General features: G+C 44.9%; 1 protein-coding gene across 1 annotated transcript; it reads right to left on the bottom strand.

Annotated features, from left to right (window-relative positions):
* Nucleotides 1-220: 220 nt before the first annotated feature.
* On the bottom strand, nucleotides 221-19,154 carry LOC121464026 (gamma-aminobutyric acid type A receptor subunit pi). The gene is made up of 9 exons (XM_041676615.1): nucleotides 19,102-19,154; nucleotides 18,193-18,311; nucleotides 13,918-13,985; nucleotides 12,979-13,196; nucleotides 9,581-9,663; nucleotides 4,408-4,545; nucleotides 2,615-2,767; nucleotides 1,929-2,116; nucleotides 221-523 (listed from the first exon to the last, which is right to left on the bottom strand). Exons 1-9 carry the CDS (start codon nucleotides 19,152-19,154, stop codon nucleotides 221-223), a joined length of 1,323 nt encoding a protein of 440 aa, XP_041532549.1.
* Nucleotides 19,155-20,568: the final 1,414 nt, after the last annotated feature.

Here is a 20,568-nt window from a genome sequence, read left to right as displayed (position 1 = left end):
CTCCACAGGGATGTCTGTCCAAAACTGAAGAAAAAAAGTTTGCTTTATAATGATTCCATAGCAGAACCTGTCCTTCTAGGACCTCTACACAACTTAGAATAATCACTATTTAGCCCATTTGTAGCTTTTTGGGCTGAAGTGTGTACATAGGTCCTAGAATATCTTTAACATCATTATGTCATTCTGTTAAAGACATGGCATGCAAAAGCTCAATGTCATCTCAAAAATACATGTAGTATGCCCAGTAAAATACATTGGCTAGCATAAAAATCAAAGGAAATAGTAGTTTGGAATATCGGTCCACGTTGCTGGGATTTTGAATTGTGAAATAATCAATAATTCTGCCAATCTTTTCTCGGAAGACAAACTTGAACTTGTCACTGGCTTTCATTGTCAAGTCACTATAGTTGACGTTGTCACCAGAAATTTCAATGCTGGCAAAGCTGATCTTCCGTCTAAAGCTGGAGATGGAGCTGTTGATGATGTTGGTGATATTGACATCTTCTGGTTCCTTTGCTGTCCCCTGGTTCATAGAAAATAAGTTAGCTTGGAAGACAGGGCACAGTAATGTACATGGGTGATACTGTGAAGAACAGGGTGCTGTGATGGTACCAGACCTGGGCTTAAATCTCAAATGACCGCTCTTTTACTACTGGAAACTTGTTATTTAAATCCCTTTAGGATGTGATTGCCTCGTCTGCAACATGGTAATGATAGGAATTGTTTCTTCATGAGACTAAGGGGAAGATTAAGTGGCATAAATTGAGTAAAGCACCTAGTAGGTATTTGGTAAAGTTCTAGTCTGTTCCAGAAAGAGAGAAAATAAACCCATTGCGTCATGTGGTCTTTGCTACAAACATAGGAACAGGACTGTGCCCCCTGCAAATACAGGGAATTTCCACTATCCAACAAGGTGCTGATGGCACAGAAAGTGGGGTCTTGGCTGAGTTGCTTTTCACCACCTGGAGGGCAAATTTCTCAGTAATAAAATAAGGAGGATGATGGCTCGATATCGTTGAGTTTTGGGATACCCCAGACATGTAGAGGATACAGCACACACTCCACAGTGCATCTCTTGTTACGTCCATGGCGTGGAGGTGAGCACTGGAGTCTTCAGTAGAAGACCTTGGGAATTCTCCAACCCTTGTCTATCATTCTAACAAATCTGAATTCGTGTGTGCTATTAGGGAAGCCTTCATGGAAGAGAACACATGAAATCCCTATTCTCCTCTGACTGGCACACATGTTCTTTTGACTTTAGTGCTTGGACTGACCACAACAACCAAACACAATGACGAAGGCACTGCCTCTTCTGGTTGCCCATAAGCTGGTCTGACAGCACACTGCTTAGGGTGGTACTTTCCTGAATCAGATCCTTATCATTTGTTTGTTTGAGCATCAGTGTGCTAATGCCCATCAAATTTGGTTTTCAAATAACCTTGGGTGAAAACAATGTATCACACTGGAGAAAAGATGTTTTAAGTTAGAATCCCAAGGATTTTGTTACAAGTTAATTTCTTCTATATGTTATTTTTGGATAAACTGTTACTTGTATAATTTAAGAATATAAAATTGCATCAAAATTAAGTAATAACCACAAATTAATATGAAATGTGTGAACAGCTAAGCATGTCTAGTTTGATATTGGCCTTTTTCTTAGATGCTTGTTCTTATGATTACACTTTCATGTTGCAGATGAATAATAATTTTTTGCTAGAAAATTCAATTTTGATATCCTGTTTTATCTGGTGAAAAGAACAGCACCGCTTAAGGGGCACCATGACTTCCAAATGTGTCCACCTTGGTAGAGGTATGATGCATTAGAACAAGGTGGATTACTCTGGGGATGGGAACCAAGTCCTGATCCCCTCTTCAGAGCTGTGCATGGCAGGGTGATGGATGGTAGACAACCCCCTCCAAATCCTTACCCTATCTTTGACTGCCATCTGCTGTAAGGAGCTGTAGTGAGCAACTGCGTACTCCAGCAAGGCCCCAAACACGAAGCTGAAGCAGATCCCCAGGTACACATCGATGGCCTTGATGAAGCAGTTGGTGTTGGGTAGGGATGTGCGGGAACCGATCATCAGTGTGGTCATGGACAACACAGTTGTCACTCCTGGGGAAACAAGTAGGAGCTGTTCCATGTGGCTGTCCCCGCCCACCCCTATCACTCTCTATCATCTGGCTGGGTGACCCCACCCAGGAGGCCACAAGATGAGGACAGGACTCAACAGTACAGATCTATTTCAGAGTCTGTGACCTACTGGAATACAGTTGTTTTATTCATCTCCAACAGATATAAGTGACATAGTTTTCCAAATAGGTCATCTTCTCTCTTCTTTTAGAGATGGACAGTCAGTAATAAAGTTATGGGCAGTGGATTGTTTACACAAGCTCACCTCATCTGCCACCATAAAACAAATAAAAAAAAATACAGTTCTTCTGATGCTATCTTTCTCTCCATCTCTGCACCCATTTTTCTCTCTGTGTAAAAGAATTTATCAAGATACCAACTCTTACAATGACCCAGCAAACATCAGTGAACATAAAGATAGAATTTTAAAAAGCCCTTGATTCACCTAGTTCTTAGAACTTGTCCAGTGGAACTTCTTACCAATGCAGGTTCTCGCAGGAACCGAATCGAGAGAGATCCAAAACGAAACCCAGGATAGCACCACCAGGAAGGTGGAAGGAACGTAGGTTTCCAGAATGAAATACAGGACGTTCCTCCGAAGCTCAAATTGCAAAACCAGTCGAGTATAGTTTCCTGAGAGTGCAAACACGAGGTAAGAAACTGGGTCTGCTCACACAGGAGAGGAGTTACCCCATGAACCACAATCATGTTAAGCCTTCTGTTACGAAAATTTAGTCAGCTACGAACTGCATGCTGGTTACCACAGAGGACCTCAGTGTTGCCTGGCATGGGATTTACAGAGGTGCTCTTAACTAACCCCCACACTTGTGTTTTTCTTTTTATGCCTTCCTTTATCAAGGCATTGCTTTAGTGTTGTGACCGCCAGTATTCTAAAACTCTAGCTCACCAGACTGTGAACCACAAGGGGGCAAAATCTGCATCTCTCAACCTTGCACTCAAGGTAAGCTGTTAATAAATACCCCTCTAATGAAGATTACCTAAGAGAGCCCATTGTTTTCAAGATTACTGTAGACTAGGCCTATTAAATGTAATTTAATTTTTGTGTATATGCATGTGTGTGTGTATTTCTGTATTTGTGTGCAAATGTTTGTGGAGACCCGAGTGCAGTCTTAGAAGTTGTTGTTCACGAATCATCTACCTTTTTGCTTGAGACAGGATTTCTTATTGGCCTGAAGCTTGCAAAGCAGGCTAGGTGCTGGCCAGAGAGCCTCAGGGTTCCACTGTCTTTGCCTCTCTGGCACCGGAATTACAAGTGGCATGCCCTGATTTTTTTTTCCCCAATGAGTTATGGGGATTGAAGTCAAGTCGTCGTGCTCGCAAGGTAAGCATATTGGGTTATCCATTCAGGCTCAATCATTTTCAGGATCATGCTTAGGGAATTACCCAAGCACACATGTTATCTATGGGGCATATAAACAATAGAGAGCTGCCATATTTGCTCCCTGTCTTTTTTCTAGGTGTACATTTAATTTTTAAAGTCATCTAGACTCAACTAGAGTACATGATAATGTTTTAAAGAGTAGAAATATTGATAAGACAAAGCATTCCTAACTTGACCCTAATGAACTGAGAAGAAAATATCATTGTTTGTATGTAAAATCATTTAGAAAATGCCTATTTAAGCCAGGCATGGTGGCACACACCTTTAGTCCCAACACTAAAAAGGCAGAGACAGCAGATCTACATGCGTTTGAGGCCAGTTTGTCTACAGAGCAAATTTCAGGTCAGCCAAGGCTATACAGAGAAACCCTATCTTGAAACAGCAAAACCAAACCAAAACAACAAAACCCTAAAACTGTTTAAAACCACCAATTCCCAGAGATCTAGTTCTGTACATGACAATGCGATAATTTCACTAACGAGGTGATCATGTAGTATTGCTACTGTCTTCTTTACCTGTGAGCGCTTTTGTTTTTTTGTACTTCATTCTTTGACCTGTGCCCTCACTAGAAACACGAGTGACTTTTCGTGCACAAGGGAGTGCTGCATTTGAACAGTCATTAGAGAACCCCGGAAGGGACTAACTAAAATTCAGTGTTGGCCCAGAGGGTTGCTCTCCAGCTGACCATGTCCACCTGAGTGCAGAGTGCACAGAAGCCCAGGTTCTGTGCCTGTCTCCCTTCCCCTACCCCACACCAGTACAGAATGCTTGCACTCCCCGGGAGTAGAGGTGGAGGCCATGCTGCTTAGGATTCAGGTTGCGATCTTTCCCTTAAGTATTTTTATTCTGTGGGATGGGTCACAAGAGTTACCTGTCTCCTGCTGGGATACGGTTACCAAGGTGAAATACTGCTGGATGGTGTACTGAGCAAGGCGCAGGCTTTCAAGCCCACGCACAGAATCGTTTCCTCTCAGCCAGGTGAACTCCACATCATTGCCGTCGTATCCCCCTGGCAAACGAAAGTGAGCCTTGGTCAGTGCAAGGATACTGCAGACGTAGCTGGTTTGGGAAATGCTACAGAGTGAGCGAGAGCTCTAGCCTGATGGTATTAAGCCTAAAGGAGTGCGCCACACAAAAGTTGACTAGGTTTTTCAAGTGCAGCAGAATGAAATCTTTTGCTAGGACCATGTTTGATTGGTTGAGAAGTAGTTCTATGCTAAGCACTGTCCAAGCCTGGTAGGTGATAAAAATGGCTTTCTTCACTACTGAGTGGCATTTATTAAGTATGCTGTCACAAAGGGACTCATGCCAGATTCTTTCTTTCCGAGCAGTCTAAGCTTGGATGATGTTGTCTGAGATTTTGGAAGGACTCTATATTCTCATATTTCTCACTGGTATCAATGCAAAAATAAAAAAGTCCTTTAACCAGCCACTTTATGACTTTCTGTCAATATGTGCTTTTAATAAATGTTAGCTTTACTAATATCAGTTGATGGTAGTGATAACAATTACCTTTTATGAGCCTTTTCTGTTGTCCTTTACACAACACATATCTCTAACGCTCTCACAGGCCTAGGAAGTAGACATTTCTGTGCTTCTTCGATTTTAAGGTGGACTTTTGTCTTTCCATTTCTGAAATTGTGATGGATCTCACCATTGATTTCATAGGTGAAGTAGCATTTTCTCCTAAAATGTGCTTATTCACTAGATACTGTACCTTAGACTTGAGAAATTATTTGCCCATTATATGTGAAAACTCTCAGATTCTAAGGGTTTCTTAACTGTCTCAGGATTTAGGTAAGTAAGAGACAAAAGCCAGCCCTGTGCCTCTCTCTGGAAAGCTTAATCTCAAAGTCTGTGGATGGTGTTGATAATAATGGAGCATCTATTACTTAGGAGGCAATTTCTAAGTGCCTTGCAACATTATCACCTCCTCCAATCCTTGCAGATAAGATGTGTTCATAGTTAATAAGCACAGACAATAGACACAATTTCTTCAGTCACTGGGAAAATACAAAGCAAAACCACACACTACTTCATACTTGTTAAGATAGTAATAATAAGGACGAGATGAGAAAAACAATAAAGATATTGACAAGCTAGAACTTCACTGGTGGGAATGCAAATATACAACCACTTTTGGGAACGAAATGACTAACTAAAAACCTAAGTAGTAAGTGTATCATTTGAATCAGAATTCTATTCCGAGGTATTTACTTAAGAGGAATGAAGCACTAGTCACAGAAAGACTTGTATAGAAATATCCGCGGCAACTTTATGTACAGTGACCAGATGTGAAGCTAAACCAAAAGCGTGTTAACCTTTTGGAAAAGCTGGAAAGAATAGTCCTGAACAATCAAAAGGAATGAAGTCCTGATAACATGCCACAGCATTCTTCTGTGGAAAAAGCCAGATGCAGAAGGGAACAGATCATATTGTTCTTACTTATATAAAATGTTCAGGAGAGACAAATTTGCAGTTGCAGAAAGTAAGTTAGGGGCACCTGGGAGTTGGTGGCAGGAAATTGGGGTGATGACAATAAGCACAGGGGATCTCTTTGAGGAGGGGAGGTGATGGGAATATTCCAACAATGCAACCTGCCAATGGCTACAAACACCTTGAAACACATACTTAAAAATGGATGAATTTTCTGATTCATACATTATAGCTCAATAAAACCAACTTATATAGAAGGCAACTCATTGAGCCTGGTGTGCTTACTTTTTCCATTTCAAGGGGTAGGAAACTGAGACTCAGAGAGGCGTGTTAGCCAAAGTCATACAGATAGTGAGGTTGCCCCATAATTCCAGCCCCTGTGGTCGCAATCTTGTCATTGCTTCAGAGGTTGCCGAGACTGTGGTGCTGATGTTAGGACCGATATTGTGCTATGAAGCATAAGTATGGAAGTCAATATCTAGTAGGCTTTATTTTATAATTCCTGAGCTCCTTGAGCTCAAGATAACAATGTTGGTGTTCCCTTGGAATCCTCCAAAAGTGAGTGGAAGCGGCCATCGGAACTAGTGAAGAAGACATCTCTCTGAAAATGAGTAGAGCAGATTTCTACCTGGGTACTTGGTTTCAGCCCTAGTAGAGGCTGGCTCACAGTTTTTATTTGCTACCGTCCCCTGTCCCTAGGTGAATGTGGGTGATTAAGATAATATCAGTTCCTTTTTTAATGATAGTATATTTGGAGAAAACCCAAACCTGAGGGAGGTTTTATTACCTGAATGCCTGCTAATAAGCATTCTGTGGAAGCTTCCTCTGCCCCTTGGGGATGGTGTCTGTGTACACAGAGTGCTGAAGTTTCTTGGCGAATCTTGCTTCTGGGATTTGAGATGAGCCCAGCCATGACACATGGAGGGCAATTATTTCTTTTGTGCTACATTAGAATTGCTTCTCTGTTTGATAACCCCAAGTTGCATTCTGCTACCAAACAGCTGCATTGCTTCAAGAAGGGTTTGCACTCGCCGAATCAATAGGATAATTAATCTGCTTAGGTCTGTAACTAAATGTGTACTTCTAAAAATGGCTTCTCCTCATAATGGTTCTTCTCTCCTGGCTTTGCCTACTTGTTCCCTTAAGCACAGAGTACCCAGTGGTCCCCAAGGCTTGTCTACAGTTATTTTCCACTTTGATGCCCTAATGACTCATATCTGTGGTGTTATTTCCCTATCACAGGTGCCCAAATTTGGAGATGTTCGGAGATGCATACAAAGGAACAACAGAGATTGTTTAACCATCCCAAGGAACTGATTTGACCCACATCCATTTAGAGCGAACCCTCATTTTCCATCCTAGGAAATTCCCAGGTTATAATTTAGATGCTCGGTTACCCACAGCACTGTACGACACTTTTCCATATACCAAAGAAGATCCCTTACGTGTTGGAGGCAGCTGCATCATAAACAGCAGTGAGCGATTTGATTATTTGCGTTTTCTCCTCCAGGGCCTTTCCCATGCTGGGCAAGCATTGTGTGCCCCCCACCCACCACACGCCCCCACTCCTCCTTGCTCCTTACTAACCTTTAACCTTTGCTCTGTTCCTTCTTGTTTCTGTGGTACTGTGCCCTGCCTGCTTTTTTTGTCCTCTTAGCCAACTGGAACCTGTCCATCCTCTGATTTCAGGTGGCAATATCCTCTGGACACCTCTGACCCTTTAACAGGCTTCCATGGTGCCATAACTTTTTATTGCTTGTCTTTTATTCTTTCATAATTGTTTTAAGTCCTGTGCTTTCTGTCAGGTGGTACACCTCTCGAAGACTGGCAAATCGTTTTATTTTTGCAGCGCAAACATTTGCCACAGTGTCTAACACAGAACAGGTATGTGGTTGTTGAATGGGTGAACTGACTGAGGGGTAGGCAGATGGAACCCAACCAGCCAGCCAGACTAGCTGGAGGCTTTGGTGGGAAAATATGTAGAACTGAAGTATTAGACCGAGTCAAAATATTTTCCTTAAGACGCAGGGGAAAGGAAAAACACTGGCCTTGCTCCTAAGTAACCGAAAAGAGCTGGTGTGAAAGAAGCTTCAGACTGCTGCCTGATAGTCATGCTGGATTTTGGCGTAACATTTGGCAGGATTTGGGAATCCCACAAGCACGATGTGGTCTCTCGGTTTGGGGAAAACTGGTGAATATCAGTTGGTGCTAGAGAACCTAGAAATCCCATACACTTGCTTAAAACCTTATTAGAGTATACCAGGGAGAAGTGGATAGCCCCCGGACCACATACAAGCAAGCCACTGGGAGGGAATCTTCATGGGCCTTCTGGCCAGTGAAAAAGCTCTAGGAACTGTCGACCCCTCTTCCTGGGCTCCAGTCCCACTGTTCCTATTTTTCAGATCCCTTTAGAAAAATGCTAAGTTGTGATGAACCTCAATTTCTATCATCATAAGGTGGGGGAAGCAACACTTACGGGTTGCTTGGAAGGTATCTGAGAGTGTGTGGCAGTGGAAGCAACACTATTTATTAGGAAAAGAGCTCCAGTATTAGTTATTATTTTCATGGTTGCCGATGGAAAAATGGTTTGGGCAAGGTGACCACGGCGAAGGCAGACTGAGATCATATTGTTAGCTGCCCTCTATAGTCATTTTCCAACTAGCTGCCTCCTCCCTCTGTAGCTGCATAGAGAGGTCTGGCTAGAAGCCAGTGCATTTCCTATTAGGAAAAGGAAAAGAAACCTTTTGAGGACTTCTGGGCTTCAAAGGGTACCCTGCGGCATGTTTAGTAACAAATGCAAATGGGGTTGATGAAGCCCAGGCTGTCTGCATCTGGGGTTGATTTGGTTTTGGTAGAGCAAGAATGGATGTGTGGATAAAAATCATAGCCATGGAATGGTTACCAAGAGCTCACCTGGAATCACAGACCCCTGAGGATGAGTACCCCGAGTGCCGGCATAAAAAAAAAATACGTTAAGTTCTAAGTATCAGAAGCTAGCTGAGGTCTACATTTGTCAAGATGTTTTCTTTAAACCAGAAATACTCATGAAACACGATTCCATGGTTATATAAGTCTGGGAAAGGATACACTCCTTGGAGTTCATGGAATTAGCTCTTGGAGGCTCCTAAAAGTTCCGTAGCAATGGAGAATGTTATTATTTTAGGCTTTGTGGACAATACAGTCTCTATCACAAATACTCTATCCTGTTATTACAGTATGACCATAGACAATCTGCAAGTGAGTGGGCCATCACTCTGCTATAACATCACTACTTCCAGAAACAGGTGATGGGGCCAGACTTGGCAGATAAATCCGGTTTGCTGGCCATGGTCTACACATCAGTATTTTCTTCAGCCATCTCTCTGTGCATGGGTGAAGGTATTTGATATTAACGTAGAATGGTTTTCCCCCAAAGATACAATGTTACACAGTTTGCCCTTGAGAAGCAGCTGGATTTATCTGGAAGTTAGGGTGAATAGCTCAATCGGTTGTGGATCTATTGTGGATCAGCATAAAGGAAAAAGGGTGCGAGGACATGGGGTGCTCTGCAAAGCAGAGATGGAGGTCTTCCAGGAAAGTCCCCCGGGGCCCTGAGGGTGTGTACTCACAGCTCTCTAGTTGAAGCTTGCAGGTCTGTGTGTCCATGGGGTATTTAGACAGGTCCATGTTGCATGTCACGGTTGTTGTGATCCTAACGGGAAAAAGAAAAGAAATGGACTCAGAAAGGGTGCTATGAGGAAGAGATGGCATTTCTTCCCAAGGGCTGCTTCGAGAGGACTTTTTCTCAGACTCTTATGGGGGTGTGTGGCTGGTAGCCTACACCCAAGCATTCCTGAGGTTTTCTGGGCTCAGTGACACTCATCCAACCCAGTTAAAGCTGGATCCAGAGTGGAAGAAGCTGGAATGCTGGCAACTCAGAGGCAAACACCCACACTATTACAGAACAGACTCATTCTCCAGTGTGTTGAAGATGTCTTATAAACATATTTTAAACTTCATTCAACTTCTTTTAAGTGTTTAAGGGCATTGGGTCCTTTGGAACTGGAGTCAGGAATGGTTGTGAGTCACTGTGTGGGTGCTGGGAACCAAACCCAGGTCCTCTGCAAGAGCAGCCAGTGCTCTTTTTTTTTTAAATATTTATTTATTTATTATGTATACAATATTCTTTCTGCGTGTATGTCTGAAGGCCAGAAGAGGGCACCAGACCTCATTCCAGATGGCTATGAGCCACCATGTGGTTGCTGGGAATTGAACTCAGGACCTTTGGAAGAGCAGGCAATGCTCTTAACCACTGAGCCATCTCTCCAGCCCCCCAGCCAGTGCTCTTAAGTAAGGGCCGAGGCATCTCTCCAGCCTCTGGAGATGCTTTTTAAAAATTCGAATTTATTTTTTCATGCAAATTATTTTGATCATATTCTTTCCTTTACCCCAACTGTTCCCAGATAATCCTCACTTCCTACCCACTCAACTTCATGTTCTCTCTCTCTTTATCTTCCTTTCTTACATTCACACATTTTTACTAGGTCCCTCATTTATGAAATACAGTGCTGGGTACACCTAGGAGGCAGATGTGTTTGCTCATGGCATAGTATCCAACTTAATGGAGCTTTACATCTCCTTAAGGGAGACAGAGAAAAACAACCACTGGTTACTGGTTGCTTAGTGCAAGGCAGTTTCTGCACTAATGTCACATACATTAACCTTATGAATAGCTCTATGATATAAAAACTGCTATTATTTTTATTTTGTTTTTGAGGAAACCGAGGCTCAGAGGGCCAGTAACTTGCTCAAGTTCACAGAGCTGTTTAGGACAAGAGTCTAGTAGCAGATGGCAGTGGTGGTGCACGCCTTTAATTCCAGCACCTGGGAGGCAGAGACAGGTGGATCTCTGTGAGTTTGAGGCCAGCCTGGCCTACAGAGAGAGTTCCAGGACAGCCATGGCTGTCATACAATAGAGTGTATGAAAAAAAAAAGAATTAGAATGAACACAGAGAAGCCCTGTCTTGAAAAGCAAAACAAAACAACAACAATAAAAAAAGGAGCCTAGTGCAAATTGTTCATCGAGTATGATTCATTGGTAATTCTTACATTCTTACCCAGGCTGATCGCACTGCATGCTGTAACATGGAATAGATGCACACCCCCAGGTACACAAGTGTATATGAACACACCTGTGTGAACAGGTTCCCATAAAAGCTTGGAAATATGTAGAATGGGAATCAACGGAGAGTTAGATTTCTTAAAAGAGGAGTTAGGATTTGTACTGGTCTCAGTAAAACTCAGTGTTGCTGAGGCATGCCCAGAAATGCTATTTATTGGTTAGTCCAGGCCTTGCCTTATAACTTCAGGTCTTTCTTGTGATTAAAGGTTAGTCTATTCATATTTACTAGTTGATCGGCTCCCCAGGAACTCAGGGAGCCCGAGTGTGCACAGCTCTTACACAGGAAAAAACCTCTGTGTAGGCTGCCTCACGCAGCACTCACTAGCCCAGGTGTGCACAGCCCTTGCACAGGGTAAACCTCCAGGTAGGGTACCTCACGCAGTACTCAGGGATCTTTCTTCCTTTCCAATTACAGAGAGGGCTGCGTGAGACTGAAGGAACTTTAGGCCCTGGCAATTTGGGGTGGTGGCCTGTAGCAGCAGGTAGTCTTTGGGATCCACGCCTTGCCTGTTTGTATAAACATGTCTCAGACAAACAGATATAGAGATACCCTGCTCTCTGAACCCCGTGGAAGACAAATTCCTTACATAGATCTCTTTGTTTGTTCATGTCTTTACTCTTACTTGCCCTCCTTCCCTCCCCCTCTTCTCCCTCATTCTCTCTCCTTCTCTCTCTGTGTGTGGTATGTGTGTTTGTGTGCATGTTGGGGCTCGTGTTGGGATACCTTCCTCGGTGACTTTTTTATCTTGTTTATTTGTATATATGTACCTGTATATTTGTTTATGTTTATATTCACATGCGTGGGTAGACATGCGTAAGGGTGTGCAGGCACCTGTATGTGCTGTGTACACGTGAAGGCCAGAGGCTGAGTGACTGCCTCAATCACTCGCCACCTTAAACATTGAGGCGGGGTTTCTTAGTGAACCTGGACTTCACGGATTTGGGTAGTGTAGCCAGACATCTTTCCCTGGAGATCTCCATCTCTCAAAGGCCAAATGCACAGGTGGCCTGCCATGCCCTCCCTGCATTAAGCAAACTCTAATCTTTACACCTGGGCAGCAAGCATTTTATTCAGGAAGCCACGGGACCTCACCCTATTAGTCTTTTCTTTTGAGACTTGGTCTCTTTTTTTTTTATATTTATTTATTTATTATGTATACAATATTTTGTCTGTGTATATGCCTGCAGGCCAGAAGAGGGCACCAGACCCCATTACAGATGGTTATGAGCCACCATGTGGTTGCTGGGAACTGAACTCACGACCTTTGGAAGAGCAGGCAATGCTATTAACCTCTGAGCCATTGGTCTCTCATTGAACCTGGGAGCTTGCAGCTTAGGGCCAGACTGGGTGGTTAGTAAGTCCCAAGATCTGCCTGTCTGTATCCGTCAGCACTGGGGTTTTAGGTGAATGCCACTAGGCTCAGCTTTTACACCAGCACTGGGATTCAGATCTCGGTCCCCATGCTGTCTCTCTAGTCCCTTTTCTTCTTTGTCTGCTAACTTTCCTCACTCTCAAAGGCCCAGTTCATAACTCTATGAAAACATATTCTATCACTGCCCCTAACCATTAACCTACTCCCCAACTGGGGTCCTGGTACCCAAGTGGGTCTATCTTACTCTATTTTCCTTAGCATACTACATGAGACCTGGCACACAGCAGTTGCTCAGATACGACTAGTGCCAGCAGCTATACTGAGAGAATCCTTTCTGAATGGTTGTGTGGGAGTATAACACAGAGGAATTTGTGATGAATGGGGGTTCAGACTGGCCCTTTGGTACTGGTCCAAAGTACGCAGGATATATGTGTCTTTTCCTCCAACCCCAGAGTCCCCGATGCCTGCTCACCTGAGTGCATACAGGACAGTGCCATTAGAGAAGAGGCGAATGAGCCTGTTTCCCACCGTGACTTCATGGAGGAAGGACTTCTTGGACTCCACAATATAAGTGTCCGGTACCCAGAGGAACTCCACAAGACGGGCATCTAGAGTGAAACTCTTGTTGCCTTCGAACACCAGCCGTGGGTCTGTCCAGCGCTGCCGGAGGTATATGGTGGCTGTGTAGTCCTAAGAGGAAAGTCAGAAACAGAAATGATAGGCAGGAGAGAAGCAGGAATGAAGACCCCCCCCCAAAAAAAAACAGAAGAAAGTGCGTTAAGTTTTACCTCTTCTCTCCCTTATATATTATGTGTGTGTGTGTGTGTGTGTGTGTGTGTGTGTGTGTGTGTATTTAAATTATTGGTGTGGTGCTTATCCTCAGCAATGAAAGAACCAAGTGCATTATGTATTTTAGATAATAACTCCTACTGTCAAAGCCCACTTTCAGGGCTTTGGCCTACTTGACATAAAAGCTCACACTGCCTAAGAACACAGTTGCCATTGAATTTACCCATCAAGCCTCAAGGGCCCTCTTGGAAAACTGCCTTCCTCCTGGCTTCATCTTTCTGGTGTCCTCTTAAGTTGGTCATTAGATTGTTAGTTTTCATCAGTGGTCCTTTCTCTGAAAGACCATGTGAAAGCCAGGTCTCTGAACCATGTTTTCTCTTCTTTTCCTCAATTTTTATTTCTCAGTAAATGCACTCACTTCTTTTTCTATTTTCTCTCTTCCTAGCCTTTGAGTCTGTTTCCTTCCTGATACCCAGAAAACCCATTGTAGAAACATCTTCTGCTGTCTCCACTTAGGAGACAGAACTCTGGCATCTGCCATTCTGTTTCTGAGTAATCTGCTAACATCACCATTGAAAGCAAGGAGAGGGCCCACGGTGGGATGCCACTGGGCAACAATTACCATGTTGCTCTCTGAAATGCTAGAGATGCTTGCGATGTCCAGAGTCAGTGCTATCCGAACTGGGTCACCTGAGAATGCAGAAAAACCAGAGAGACTTAGATAGAAACACAAACACGAACCCTCCTTCCCACCACCCATTTCCACCCCCTGCCTTACTTCGTAGGTTGGAAACAAAACTATTAAAAATTATAAAAGCAATATTCATGTATTAGAAATATTTAAATAATCTGAACTATAAAAATAAGAAAATTAATTTTATCTTCCCAGGAGCAACCATTCAGTATGAAAAATATACACAAATACACAGGGACATCATGATTCATAAGAGAGGCCACACGATTATTAATTAATGGGTATTTAAAAATATTTTAAGATTAATTTACTTATTTTGGTGTGTGTGTGTATGTGTGAGAGAGAGAGAGAGAGAGAGAGAGAGAGAGAGAGAGAGAAGAGAGGAAGGGAAAGAGGGAGGGGGAAGATCTGTGCCACCCACTCTGTGGGAATTGTTCACCTCTGCTTTTAAGGCAGGATCTCTCTCATTATTTTGGCCGTGCACACCAAGCCTAAGGCTGTCTGGTCTGAGGTTTCCTGCATATTCATCTACCACCACCTCCCATCTTGCCCAAGAAATGCTAGGATTATAGGTAGGTGTCACTAGATCCAGCTTTTACGTTGAGTCAAGGAACAGAACTCAGAGAGTCAGGTTGTGTGTGGCAGGAACTTTCACCTGCCGAGCCATCTCCCTGGCCCATAATGTGTATTTTAAAGAGGCTGATGGCAAAGCACCTGTCTACTCTTATGTAGAGGGTTCTTCCTGTGGTGCCTGCAGGGGGCTGGTTGTGTAGGGTGGGGCAGAGATTTGCTCGTCTGATTGTACACAAATGACTTTCCTTTCCTTTCCTTTGATTATGGAAATTTACCAAAAGATGACATCAAAGACTGATGGCGGCCAAGTTCCTGCTGACCCCAGACACTTTCTTCCTTTCCTCTTTAGAGCTCTAAAGTTTTACAATGTCAGAAGCGTGTCATCATGGTTGATCTCACGTAAACCTCAGTCCTGGAGTTTGAAAGACTCCTCTGTGAATCGTGTTTTGCTCTGAAGACTGGAGTGTAAGGGCCATTATTTTCGGAAGCCAACCAGGCCAGGCCAGGGCCATCTCTTTAGATGGAGATGGGGAAGAAGGGCTCTGGACTGTGAGCTGTGTGAATTCAGATCTTAACTCTGAACTCCCCTCCCTCTGCCATCGGGGATAAGTTATGGAATCTTCTAGAGCAGTTTTTTTACTTCTAGAGATGGAGGCTCAACGACATCAGAGGTGTGACAGTGTTTTAGCCAGGGGCAGCAAGAGGGAATGCATGCAAAGTGCCCACCTATTCCTTCCGGGAATCTCAGAGATGGTTCCATCCCTGCACACCGCCTCCGGTATCATACCCGCCTTGCTTTGGCACATGCCCCATCTCTCTCACTCTCTTCCGTGATCCTAGCTAAGGTTGGGGGAAGGGACAGTTTTGCTCACCAGCATGAAGGATAAAGCAGGTCTCACTTGCATTAAAGAGCTGAGAGAGCCTCAGGGGACTGTGGCAATGAACCAGGAAGAGAAGAGATGGAATTCTAAAGAAATTAAAAAAATATCTAATCATCTGATTGGTCAGAATTAGTCAAAGCAACCTAACAATTAAAGGGTTGGTAACCCAGGAAAACCAAGCTACAGAATGTAGGGAGGAAACTGGAAATGGTGTTTTTGAGACTATGTGAAGGAAAGGTAGGGGTTAATGGTTGGTGGGAAATCTTTTAGGACAGAGTGGCAGGGCATGGTGCTAGGTGGCTGCCAGAAGAGTCTGGAGTCAGAGAGCGATGGTTGCATGTCATGCAGCAGTGTGACCTCAAGTTCATTGCTAAACTTCTCTGTGCTGCTTCCTCCCATGTTAAATGGTGTGCAACCCGCTGTCACAGTTCCCAATGTTTGTCCCCTCCCAAACTCACATGGAAATAGATGTGACAGTACTAAGAGGTGGAGCTTTCAGAAGGGATTAGGCCGTGAGAGTTCCAGCCTCATGAGCAGGGTGGGTGCTTGGGTGCTGCTTGGAGAGGGTGAGTCCAGCCCTCCCTTATCTCCCTCAATCCTCCCCCCATTTCTACCACGTGATGACAAAAGCCCTGGCGTCCGCAATACTGAACTCTAACCCTGTGAGTCTGGGTTTGTTTAGGTTGCTCAAGGCCAGGCATTACGTGATAGCTGCACAAGACAGGCAGAGGCAAGCGCCAGCACAGAGGACTGGGTGGGAGAGCATGGACAGGAAAGCGATGGGTCCCCTCGCTCTGCCTCGCTGGGGAGGGCAGAGTGGAGCGCACACACAAGCTCTAGTCCCACCACGGGTTTTGCTTAGTTTCCCTGCTATCTAGTGCAGCCCAGCCAGTCTTGACTGTTTTATGGACCCGAATTTGCTTTCGTGTCCTGAAACTATTCAAGTGAGCTGTGCCACCAGAGGGCACCTCTCTCCTAGGAAAAAGGTAGACGGCGTGGACATTGTCTGTAGTGCCCCCTTGACAACCTTTGCTTTACCCAGCTTAGGCCCTGGAAAGTACTATGGAGGTTTTTGTCTTCCAAGGACCTCGGTGGCCAAGAAGCGCATCGGGAAGCAAGGGCGCATCCACTGAGCCACAGGGCGCCCAGCAGGACAGGTTCCTTGAGGACATGGAGTGCATAAAGTCATTAGGCCCCGTGTTGTGCTTCCTCTCCTTTTAAGCAAGGTAGAACCGGGCCTCACACTCCCTTAAGTTCACCCTCAGTGCTCTGTTCTCTGAACAACCTCCCTGCCCAACATCCCTGCTTCTGGTTGGCCTGTCATTGTGCAAACTTGAAGAGTAATGTCCTGACTTAGTTGTTTGAGATTTGGGAGGCAAGACAAATGGATGTGAGCAAGCTCTTCAGATTCATGTGCTTATTGCTAGTGCGTGGTAAAGCCTGGAAACCCAGAGCCTGTGGTGGCTTGCTAGGCCCTCGGCATGGAGAACAGAGCCTAGCCATGGGACCAGACATTGCCCAGATCTTCAGCTGAGCTGGCAAGATTGCCTGAGGGTCCTGGTGGTGAGAGTAGATCAGCAGCCTTGCCCTAACACCCCCCAGATAAGTGGTAGCATAGATGTCAGCCACCCAGAAACCTGCACATAACAGCACGCTAAGACAGGAGGGATCCAACAGGAGCAGAGACAGAAAGAGGCCTCCTCTGCTGGGTGACTTTGCTCCGGAACTCCCCAGCGGCCCTCCCTTCCACGTTTCGTCAGTGCTGTCCAGACTTCCTTGCCTTTCTCTCTTCACCTCGTGGCCTGAGGGTCCTTCCGGCTTCTCTCTCTGCTCTCTCTTTGCAGTCCAACAAATACCTTGGAGAGGCAAAGTTTCCCACCCCTGCACCCTAGCCTGTGTCTGACCACCAGTGGAGCTGGACTTACTAGATCCTAGATCTGACTAGAGACTGTCACCATCACAAGCTAGAAGCAGGAAGGACAAGGACATAACGTTAGCTAGTTATGGTATTACAGGAAATGCAATGATTCAGGGGTGGGCTGTGGAGGAATCAGAGAGAGCCTTTCAGAGGAGGGCAGCCTTTCTCAGAGATACGATGGGAAATTGTGTTCCTAGAGAGGAAAGTTGGTGGAGTAACTTAAGGCAGATTAGCAGCCTCTGCATTGCCACGGAAGCCAGAGGCTAGGGATGCTACTGGGCATTTGGGGGCCATATTGCGGGACACTGTGGAAGGGTGAGAATGACAGGCAGACAGAGGCAGACAGAGAATGGCTTGGAATGCCTGCACTTCAGGTTAGGCTACTGGGTCACGTGCCTATGTTCTGAGCAGGCAGATGGCCCAGGAGGCGATCCAGGTGGAAATGAGGGGCAACCGTTGTAGGTGGCAGACTACAGGCAGAAAGGCCAGATGGAGCCGTGCTGATGGCCCACGGCAAGTTCCTGGCATAGTGACCACGGAGGTAGGGAGAAGGAAGAGTGTGTGGCAGAGGTTACCAGAGGCTCCTACATCCAGCACTTCACCCCACAGTGCTAAAGAGAGAACAACTTTAACTTCAAAGTGGAAAGCAGAGTGCTTTCATTGAGGTAGTACCAAAAAATCACAAGCGCGTGTTCTTATCCATCCTTCCCAGTTCCTAAAGCAGCGACCAGTCGGGAGGTGGAGTCAGCAAAGCCTCTGAAGCCTGCTGCTGCATTTTGCCTCTGTTCCTATCCTCTGGAACTGATATCCTTGTCACAAAGGAGAACCTACCACCAAAATTGGGCCTGAGGAATTTGTTATATCCCGCGGTGAGGTTCTCAAAGCCAGGCAAGGAAAGCTTGTCACTTCTGCTGACCTCCACATTGAACTGGTTGCCCTGGATGCACGTCCTGGAAGGGAGAATTGCTTTTGTGGCTATGTCCAAAAATTGATGAACATAGTTAGACATGAATTTGATGGGCATCCCCTGTGTGTGTGCGTGTTTGTGTATGTGCATGTATATATGTTGTGCACACACACGCACATGGTGGCTTTCCTGAGGAGACAAATCTTACTTTCTAGCTATTGAGTTAGCCTTTCCATTTTCTTACCCACTTGCTATAGATGAAACTGTCATGATAATTTGGCCACCCTCCATGCATCATTTCTTTTTTATTTATTGATTGATTGATTGTGTGTGTTATATGAGTGTATGCACAGGCATGTGTACCTGTGCATCAAATGTCTCCTCTGTTTCTCTCTTTCTATTCCTTTGAGGCAGGGTCTCTCCTTCAACTTGGGGCTCAAGAAACCCTCAAAGATCTCCTTATCTCCTTCCCACTTGGAAGCTCCAAAATTTACTTGCATTTGTAGGACTCTGGTCCTCATGGTTACACAGTAAGCATTGTTAACCACTGAGCCACTTCCCCAACTTCCTTTCACCAAGTGTCTTATGAAAAACCCAAGTCAAAACAAAACAAAACAAAACAAAAAAAACTCAAGTCCACTGGTCTGCAACCATTTTAGAAACTTCTGTTCTCTAAAATAGAACGAGCCACAGAAATGTTCTTGTTCTGATGTTTCAGGGAGATGAAGGGATTGGGTTTTTGCCATAAGTTAAATAAAAACTGCTGCAAGCCCTTCCCTCAGGACCACATCAGAGTAGTCCTCACTGGGCCATTCTGGGGTAGCACAACTCACCTTTGAGAGAGGAGACTCAGACACACAAAGGCCAGGTAGAGGTTGTGGCTCATGTTGAAGGAGCTATTCACACACTGAGAGAGATGAAGGAGGGATGACCTGGAGAGACAAGGAGCAAGGTGAGGGGGCAGTCCAAAGGTTCACTACCTCCAGTCCCACTGTCTTCAGGGGGTCTCCAGACCCGGTATTTTCCCAGCATGCATGGGAACAGCCTCTTTGTACATCTTTTCTTCTACCACCGGCTCCTCGAGCGTCATCCAGATACACTGTTATTTGGGAAATGATATTTTTAATCCACCCCAGATATAGGTAGAGTCCTTGTTAATATGGTGGTTTTTCAGAACTAGTGCCCATATCCAGTCTGGGGGTGCACGTTTGCCTGTATATTTGAGGAGCCCCAGGCCTCCCTGACCCCTCCAGCTCTACATTCATGCTGGCCAAACCAGACACTGTCCTATTTAGTTCAGGGCCCAGGCCTTTCAGGCAGGTTGTGTTCTTACCTAATCTTTCCCATCTATAGTGGGCAGGCTTATCCCTGTCTTATAATGAGGAAACAGCTTTGTGGGAAAGCACACAGTACTTGTGAATGCCAGAGGTGAGTTTGAGCTGGAGCTGGCTGCTTCATCCCTTTCCTCCAAGACTAGCAACAGCTTATGCTTTCTTTGGCCTGAAGATGCTCACCATCCTCATCATCTCCCACACCCGATCACAGAGTTCTGAAGCTTCTCTGTGCTGGTGTTCACAAGAGATATTGGACAGCTTGCTCCAGAGGCCTGGCTTCCTCGGGTGGGGCACCTTCAGTCAGACATCTCTCAGAGATCAGGGGCAGCTAGTAGAGCAGCCTCGGACCTGCCATGCTGGTGACAGGGCAGAGTGGTGGCCTTAATTTCAGGCCCCTTCCCAGAGTGGGCTACCTACTTAGTGCTAACCATGGTGAGTCTTCCCACTTTCTAGAACCTAAGCAATTTAGAGCTATGGATCAGAGCCAGCCATTTATTTATTAAATAATATGCTGTTTACCAAGCAGTATCCCCTTATTAGAGAAATGAAAATGGACAGAAGTTCACTGAGTCAGAAGTGTATGTCACAGCATACACCAGTGCAGATTTACAGTTTTATGAAGTGTAGGGGTGTTTTGCCTTCATGTGTGTCTATGCACCATGGGCACACAGTGCCCTTGGAGGACAGAAGAAGGGATGGAATTATCTTGGAACTGGACTTGGAGGTGACTGTTAGCTGCCTGTGGGTGTTGGAAATAGAACCCAGGACCTCTGAAAAGCTGTCAGTGATCTCAACCGCTGAGCCCCACCTCAGCCCCGTGCAGATTTATAGATGGGAACAGATGTGCCCCTTTGGTGAGGGATGTTGAGTCAGGGTAGTTGTATATGTGTAGGGGGCTCAATCATACTATAACCCTAAAGAACTATTTCAAAAACCAAGAAAGTATTTAGTCCCTCTGTTGTTTCT

Source organism: Microtus oregoni, unplaced genomic scaffold (genome assembly GCF_018167655.1).
Source record: "Microtus oregoni isolate MIOR12 unplaced genomic scaffold, Mior012 000027F_ref0000203, whole genome shotgun sequence".
NCBI classification, from domain to species: domain Eukaryota; kingdom Metazoa; phylum Chordata; class Mammalia; order Rodentia; family Cricetidae; genus Microtus; species Microtus oregoni.
This window is presented reverse-complemented; position numbering and strand designations above follow the sequence as displayed.